Here is a 9,102-nt window from a genome sequence, read left to right on the forward strand (position 1 = left end):
TCAAGCTCCAAATATTAAAATACCTTTAGTAAACTATCCGTTTAGAAAATTAACAGTATCACTGATAGAATGAAAACTTTAAAATATTTTAAAGCATGATTTTGTTTCCCCCAGATATGATGTGATAAAGAGGCAGACCTTCATTGGTCATCTCATTTATTTTCTCTGAGCACTGATTTGGCTATTAAGACATTTTAAAGAGATTATCCAGGCTTTTTTTTTTTTTAACTCGTATGTTCAATAGTGAATAGAAGTAAAACAGACATATTTATAAAAAAAACAAACACAATAAACAAGTCGGACCGTATTGATAGTTGGAAAAAAACATTTTATTTTGTCTTCGTCTCCAAAAAGTAGCATTTTGTCCTGTACAAGAAGCTCATTTAATGTTATTACTGGGGAAATATGATGTTAAATAAAAAAAACAAAAAAAAAAACTTGTGTGTAACAAAGTGAGGAGTCAGATGGATCTTTCTCCACGGCAGCAGACGGAGGAGTTCGTACAAACGCCGCTCCTAAAAGCCCTTTAAAAACAATTTGGGATGAAGTGTTGTACGGAGAAAATCAGATCCTCTTTGTGCTACAGTCGCTTTCGGACCTGCTGTTTTTTTTTATTGGCTGAGCTTTGACTGGAAGATAGAAGGAGATATCTTGAGGGCGGAGGGCGTCGTCGGGGGGGGGGGGCGACGCAGCAATGAGGGCGTTACATGGTAAACTGGGTCCATCCAAAAATGTCGACAACAGTTGTGTGACACTCAGGAGTCCAGTCGACATATGGGGCTGTCGTAGACCATCTGCAGGTTCACCTTGTGCCCCACCAGTTCTCTGATGTTGTTGATGCCGTACTTAATCATGGTGGGCCTGCGGGAGAGGGAGGGGGGGAGATGAGGAGGGGGGCGGGGGGGGGGGGGGGGGGAGAGAGCAGCAGTTTCTTGTTATTCAAGACGCAGCCTTAACAGAGACCTTCAAGTGTTTTGGTGTCTATTCCAGGTCTCTCAGATCAGACGGAAAAACAACAGGGGGGGGGGGGGGGGGGGGATTACCCAGCGTGGATTATTAGAGCCTTTCCCAGCTCACTCGCTTTCCCGGGACACTTGTCTCCAGGTCAAACGTCAATACAATTACGTTTAAGCACAACTAAACAGCGAGATTTAACTAAGAAAAGTCTATGAATAACAAAAACTGGCCTTGTGACTGCACGTTAAAAGGATCAACTGCAGATATATGCACATGGGATATTCAGATCATTCCACCAAATGTAAAAACGGAATAGTGCGTATAAAACAGGAATAATCCTCCTCAGGAAACGAAGCTAAATATCTTCAAAGTGGGTCAGATGTGAGCTCGGCGCCTGCACGGCGAGTCGACCACGGATGACGTCTGTACACGCTTTCAAATCCCTCGATAGAAATAAAATATATAGTTTCGCTTTTCAACAGACGTGCTCCGATATTTTTTTTGAACCCACGCCGTCTTCGCGGCGAGCTGGCGGTAAAGTAAAGTGCCATTCGCTCACGGTTTCTAAAAGCCGCGCGGGGGGGGGGGGGGGGGGGGGGGGGGGGGGGGGGGGGACGACGACGACGACGACACCGAACCGCCCGTGTCCCCTGAGGACGTGACGGGATCGAGACTCGTGTGTTCTAACGTGCGAGCTCACCTTTCCAGAGACAGACCCCAGGCGATCACGGACACGTCCTCGGGGAGACCCATGGGCAGCAGCATCTCGGGCCTGAAGACTCCCGAGTTTCCCACTTCCACCCATTTTTTCAGTCCTGTGTGTGGCAGGGGAGGGGTGGGGGGGGTGGGGGTGGGGGGAGAAATTAAGACAGCTAGTGGAGCAGGCAAAAATCACAAGATTAGAACGGCCCTATAAAACAAACCAGAGAGGCTCTAATACATTTACATACAACATGTTGCAGGTCATTTTACACTCACTATTGAACACTGCAAAAAAACAACTTTGAAATACGACCAGGAAATTGTGTCCTTTCAGCTGTCTTAGAAAAATATCTTTATTTTAAACCAATACAAGAAATTCATTCACAACTATACATTTAAAATTGTTTAAATGATTAGATGATTTTTTTTTTTTTTTTTTTTTTTTTTTTTAGTATATAATACCAATGAAATAAAATACTAGAAAAGAGTCAAACGTTGAGGCCGTTAATGGCAGCTCGACCGCACGAAAACAACATCGTTATAATCATTTCAATCATAACGATTTGATTTGCTGCCATCTTGTTTCGTAAAATGGCTGTTTTCCATTTTGCCGGGTTATCTGGAAGAGCTGCACGTGTACCTTCATGATAGCTGAACACCTCCATGCTGGGCTCCGTGTACGGGTTGTAGGCAGGCTTGAAGCGGAGCTTGGTAATTCCTGGGAGGGGGAAAACAAATGCGCGTGACGGCACACAAAAACGACCGGCGAATTCTGTCCCGAGAGTTTACAAATGGCCGTTTGCGCGTCGCGGCCCGCGGGAGCACCGAGCTGCACGGGCAGAACAGACCGGGCGCGCCGGATCGGCGCATTTTCCGCATCCGTCTGGAGCATCGCTCGTTCATTGTTATAAATTATTATTGTTGTTGTCTGTTATGAGGCCGTTCGCCGGGACGCCGGGCGGCTGTTAGCTGCCTCCGGTTTCCCCGGAGTCCTCTGCAGACCCTCACCTAGTTTGGTGAAGAACTGATGAAGGACGCCCATCAGGTCTCCGAGCGTCAGCCCGTAGTCGGCCACCACGCCCTCGATCTGGTGGAACTCCGCGAGGTGGGTGGCGTCCAAGGTCTCGTTCCGGAACACCCGGTCGATGGAGAAATACTTGACGGGCGTGAACTTCTCCTGGTGGACGGTTCGTGCGAGAGGAAGAGGAGAGGAAGAGGAGAGGGGGGGGGGGGGGGGGGGCAGAGAGGGAGAAGTTACTGTAAGTGTGAGGACGAGCGGAGACCGCAAACCACGAGGCGGAAAAATAAAAGGACAATAAAATGCAGGACAGCATGGAGACGCAAGGTGTTGCTCCTGTTCTCTGGGACGTGTTTGAAGATCTAACTTCTCTTCTTAATTCTTTGTACGCACGGAGGGCGCGCGAGTGGAAAACTAATTTCTACTCCCAAAACACGAGAGGTCACTCGAAGTGCGACCCGACTCGGCAGCTTTCAACCCCCGGCACGACTTCCCGCGCGTCCGAGTGTCTCTCACCTGTTGTGCGAGTTTATACAGCATGCGTGCGCTGACTGCCGTAGTGTGCGTGCGGAGGATGTTCTTCTGCGCCTCCTCGATCTTCCAGTCGCATTTGTAGCTGCAAAACGGCGAGATGCTCAATAAGATGCCGCAAAACAACAACAAAAACCAACACAAACCCTCGAGGTGCAGCGATGTCGACAGGAGGGTGATTGTGTCTCACCCTTGTGAGCCGTAGCCTCCTTCTGAGTGAACCCGCTTCACTCTCTCCAGGTAGTCCTGCGGGAACTCGTGGGCGAGTGCTGGGTCTGAAAAATGAGAGGACACATCGTCAGAGAGCACTCGGGTTGGAGAGACAATTCAGTGCGAGGCACAGAGACACGACGCAGAGAGACACGACACGGAGACACGACACAGAGAGACACGACACAGAGACACGGCAGCGAGACACGACACAGAGACACGACAGCGAGACACGACACAGAGAGACACAGAGAGACACGACACAGAGAGACATGACACAGAGACACGACACACAGAGACACGACACAGAGAGACACGACAGCGAGACACAACACAGAGACACGGCAGCGAGACACGACACAGAGAGACACGACACAGATACACGACAGAGACACGACAGCGAGACACGACAGCGAGACACGACAGCGAGACACAACACAGAGAGACACGACAGCGAGACACGACACAGAGAGACACAGAGAGACACGACACACAGAGACACGACACAGAGAGACACGACACAGAGAGACACGACACAGAGACACGACAGCGAGACACAACACAGAGAGACACGACAGCGAGACACGACACAGAGAGACACGACAGAGACACGACACAGAGAGACACGACACAGAGAGACATGACACAGAAAGACACGACACATAGACATGACACAGAGAGAGACACGACACAGAGAGACACGACACAGAGAGACGCACAGAGACACGACACAGAGACACAACACAGAGAGAGACACGACACAGAGAGACACGACACAGAGAGAGACACGACACAGAGAGACACGACGCACAGAGACACGACACAGAGACACGACAGAGAGAGACACACGGAGCCTCACGCTCACCAGACAGGAAGAAGGTGTCGTGCTGGTCTCTGGCCGGGTGCTGCTGAGGCTGGAACAGCGAGTCAAAGTTCCAGAAAGAGCTTTCGATGAAGTTGTTGGTCGGCATCTCAGTGAAACTACGGAAAGCAGAGAGTTTGTTTTTATGGATGTGAGACTTTACTTTTTTTTTTTTCTTCCCCTTCACTGTTTCACCGCAGCTCACCCCATCTCCAGGAAGATCTGCCTGAACTGTGTCCGCACCTTCATCAGCGGGTGCAGGTGGCCGCAGTCCGGGGCCACGCCCATCGCCTCGAAGTTGTAGGGCTTGAACTTCTTCTCCTTCCAGTTGCCACTGCGACACAACACAAGGAGGAAGACGCTGAAAAAGCTCCGCGGTGCCGTCGCTTCTTTACGGGCAGCAGCTTTTTTGCAAAATCGGGTAATAAACACATAATAAACACATAATACTTCTCCCGCTTCATTTGAGCGTTTTTTTACATTTTTTATCTGCAGCTGAGATGACTGAGACCATCAAATCTACTCAATCTCTCAATCAGCGCAGAAGTGAAAGCAGCATCAATTTGCATTTTGGGCAGGAGATGATGGAACATCTGGATATCCTTTTAGCTAAATCCCCTCTGTGATATGATTTCATGCAAACCTGAGACCATTTTAATGCCTCGCTGTCACCATGGAAAACGGTCTCAGCTGCACCGTGCGCATGTCTGTTATATATTTATTTATCTATCTATCTATCTTCACTTGATGTCCAGAACATTGTTTTACATAACAGTCAAAACAGACTATAAAAAAGGACCTATGTCGGATTTCTTTAAGGCAACAGGGGACTTTGAATTTTAAATTTCTGGCTCACTATTTTCAGGACTTGCAGTCACCGACACAACTCGACTTTACCGCCGTCTAAATGAATTACTGGCTTCAGTTGCGTTAGCTTGTTAAGGGATTATTTCGCCCACTGTCATTTTGTCCTGCCCCGCCTTTAGGACGAAGTCCACATCTTTGGACGCGTCCCCTTTTGTGGGCGGATGATTCTCTGTGTCTTCAGCCTGAGACCCCGCACACTGCCACTGACCGACAGAGGAAGGCAGACGGGACACGTCTTTTTGTCTGTTAAAAAAAGAATCCTCACTCACGTGGCGATCATCTCGGGCGTGAGCTCCGTCTCCTGTTTGTTGAGGGTGGTGCTGAAGGACTCGCCCTTCGTGACCCAGTAAGACTTCACCGTCCTGGACACATTCAATCAAATTACTTCAAAATCGCAATCGTAAGGACAGTGTGGGACACGACGTAGAGTTTTTTTTTTGTTGTTGTTGTTTTTTATCCAATTTTTCTGGTCATGCAAAGGATCTCTAATGAAAATACAGTGTACACGTAGAATGAAACTGGACACCTGTTTCACAGTCATACCAAATAAAAACCTGAAGGGAGAAGAATTATGTACGCGTGCAACAATTTATAGGCATTTTAGGACGCATTTCCCAGCCACATGTAAAAATAATTCCTAATAATATCATTATCTAATTATTAAACACAACTTGGATAAGTAGCGGAAAATGGATGGATTAACCAGTAAAATATATTACAGATTTTTACCAACTTCTTTGGCTGATACCAAATATATAAATGTGCACCTAATTTCCACCTAACAGAGAGCAAAAAGTCTCTTTTAGAGGAATTGACATATTTCTTGGACTACTCTCATCTTAAATGGTCCATAACGGTTTTGAGTGTAGTAAAAATCAGTGCTTTTCCCGACTTCACCACCAGCCCTAAAAAAAAAAAGATGATGAACGGTGTAACCCTTAAATGAACTTTTAGCGTCACTCTACTCTGAGCCAAAGTAACTATGTCGGGGAGATGCCTGGCAGAGGTGTCGAGGGATTAAAACATTAGTGCGTACACGCGGACCTCGCGGACAAATCTTCTGTAACGCCACATGAGAATGTAAATATAGGCGGCGTGTGTCTGCCTGGGAGCCTCCGCCGTTTGCTCTGTGAAAGAGGTTTTAAACGCCGAAACAAAACAGACGACGTAAACATCAATAAAGCCTTGAAGCATCTTTCCTGAAGGGAGGAAAGTGTCCCGGAGCAGCTGGATGCTTGGTAGCGTCAGCTTTGTGCATCTGCAGCCTGGACGCCAGTTCACTTTTAAGAAATACACACCTCGGTATCAATCTGGGGCATATTTTGGTAAGTTAACACCCAAGTCCAAAATATTCTCACCCACTTTTAATTTAAGGTCTTGTCCCTGCTCAGGCCTTCTGCTTGACGTACAGACGCCTTGTTTGAACTTTGCGCATTGTTTGATCTACTTTAGTCCTGCTTGACCCGATAAAACTTGAGAAATACTATTCAAACACACGGTCAACAATAACAAGCTGTCCTTCATTACCGCTCCACCATTCAAATGACACTGTTGTTTGAGACATGAACCTTCATCGGTTCAAGCAAAATCCCAACCTCATTCCAACTTGCGAATAGAAAAGCACTGGGCCACACCAAACCTCCTACTGCCACCTACTGGTAGACAAAAGACCGGGAGATAAAAGTGTTTGTGGACTTGCACTTCAGAGAGCAGCTTTCTCTTCTTCAGCTCGTTCTTTTCCTTCTCGTCCAGCTGGGAGGTGTTGCCTTTCTGCAGCAGGAGCAGCTTCTCTCTGACCTGGTCCTCTACGGTCTCCACCTGAAGGCCAAAACACGGACACGCCTCGCTGAGAACGGGACTGTCGATCGAAAGAAGGCCACGAAGGCAGGTCGGTATGAAGAAACGCACGTACGGTCCTGAATATCCTGGGGCCTCCCTCGTGGGCTTTGTCCACTCGGATCCACTTGCTGGACATGGCCTTGCTGAAGCCGATCTTCCCGAAGGACAGTTTCTACACGGGGGACAAATGCAGAGGTTCGACACCGTCATAATCAAACAACTGAGGGAACAAAACATTTTATACAAATACTGCACTTGGTGTCAGGTCGCCTGAATTTAAAGTTGCGGGAGATATACCAAATAAACATTTGATGATAATCACCGTACAAGAAGAACCAAACTGCACTTTCTTCCAAAGGTCTTTGATAACAGGTCGGTGATGTTCGAGCACAACTCGCATGTAATAACACAGCTTTTTATGAAGCACTCTTTGTAAAGATTACAATCTGATGTTAATAGTTTTAACGCGCGTGATCTTCCCCAACATCAAACACGTTTAAAAATGTTCGTATGTTGCCTTTATGTTTCCCCTTTCAGACATTAAAAAAAAAAAAAAAAAAAATCCACTGTAAGAAGTGCGAGGTTTAAAGTTTTCCAAACTGGAGAGGACAGTTGTGAGATGTCAAGTAAAAACGTGGACCTGAAACCAAATCGCACTTCTATTCTTTACACACACAAAAAAAAACTTTAATGCACCCGTTTTAAAGTTTCTTAATCCAATCAACTTTCTGGGAAATCTAAGAAGTAAAAGATTGCTGCTCTTAAATGTGGCGCAAGTCACCTCCGTTATATATAAAATCCAATAGATCCACTCTTACTTTGGATTATTTTATTGCATATACAAGACTGCTCCTGTTGTGCAGGGACGGAGCACAGCATGTTCATGGAGCAGGTAAAGCCTGCCAAATAAGGCTGATGTTGCTGACGTTGATCAGGTGGTAAAACTTTGAATACCTACTCACAAAAGGTTACAGCATCCATTTAGAAAAGCGTAAACAACACATTTTGTTTATTTCGCCACGTTTCAGTCACGAACCATCCATGAACTATTTACTCAGCAGTGTTTGTGTTCCCCTGAAGTGTACGTAGTGAAGTGTCACTCACCATGAGCTCACTCTGCGCCAGGCCCTCGGGGGGGACGGAGCTGAAGACCCGGGCTTCATGGCTGCCCTGCTCGGCTATCTCAGCGCCCTCCCCGGTCAGCTCCCAGTGTTTGGAGGAGCGCAGCTCGGCGGCGATTACCTGAACAGCAGAGAACAAAAACACCGACTGTCAGCTCACCTGAGTCTCACCGTGAAGAGTCCCGAGACATTTTACCGACATTCACCCTGACTGCACCGGTGTTGCACTTTTCTGCCTGCCACTTTCTCCCCTCTTCAATTAAACCTGACGTCCTTATTGCATCAGTCACACTATGTTGACGGTGACAGTCGGGACTTCCGCTGCGCCTCAGCCCAGGGGAACTCACGTCGCCGAGGGCCTGGAGACTCTTCACGGCTCCGACTATGACCTGGTGGTCCACCCCGAGGCTGCTCGCCAACTCCAGGCTGTCCACGCCGTCGTCCACCTTCTCTATCCGCTGTAGTAGCGTCTCCACCGCACCGGTGTCCGCCATGCTGGAGCCCTGCGAAGCCCGAAAGAGACCGGATGTGACGTCAGTTTTACAGAGGCCGAACGTGCTCGAGTAGCGCGGGACGAGAATTTTTTTTTTTTTTTTACCGTAAATCCTCTACTTCTGCTGTGCCTTTTAATGTCCTAAAACATAACAAAAGGTTTACAGTTTTTGTGTAATATTAAATGTTTCGGCACTTTTAGCAAAATTAATTATTCGTAATTTAAATGAACGAGTAAAGGCCTCGTTTAATTTTGTGCACACAAGAGGTCAAGCAGAGGGATATTATTATGAATCCAAAAACATAAAGACTTGTTTTTAAAGGCACTAAATGTCTTAATATGAAATACAACCATTTCAACTGTATTCATAAATATGTTATTTAGCTTTCTTCAAGACAACAAATCAGGTTCTTACTTCAGTAAAAGCATTAATACCAAGTAAGTATACACTTAGTATAAAAAAAAATATATATATGTACACACTATACAGTAAATGCTCCAT

At 46.8% G+C, this 9,102-nt stretch overlaps 1 protein-coding gene across 1 annotated transcript; it reads right to left on the bottom strand.

The window, feature by feature from the left end:
• Positions 1-307: 307 nt before the first annotated feature.
• On the bottom strand, positions 308-8,637 carry farsa (phenylalanyl-tRNA synthetase subunit alpha). Its single transcript, XM_069149360.1, has 13 exons — positions 8,455-8,637; positions 8,091-8,228; positions 7,060-7,158; positions 6,847-6,965; positions 5,417-5,509; positions 4,486-4,614; positions 4,284-4,399; positions 3,399-3,483; positions 3,194-3,293; positions 2,668-2,836; positions 2,300-2,377; positions 1,658-1,772; positions 308-861 (listed from the first exon to the last, which is right to left on the bottom strand). The coding sequence occupies exons 1-13, from the start codon at positions 8,599-8,601 to the stop codon at positions 756-758; spliced, it is 1,494 nt and encodes a 497-aa protein (XP_069005461.1). The 5' UTR covers positions 8,602-8,637; the 3' UTR covers positions 308-755.
• Between the last annotated feature and the right edge of the window lie 465 nt (positions 8,638-9,102).

The sequence above is a fragment of the Embiotoca jacksoni genome, unplaced genomic scaffold (assembly GCF_022577435.1).
Source record: "Embiotoca jacksoni isolate LCO1_2020_lvr unplaced genomic scaffold, fEmbJac1.0.p SCAF_15, whole genome shotgun sequence".
NCBI lineage: Eukaryota > Metazoa > Chordata > Actinopteri > Embiotocidae > Embiotoca > Embiotoca jacksoni.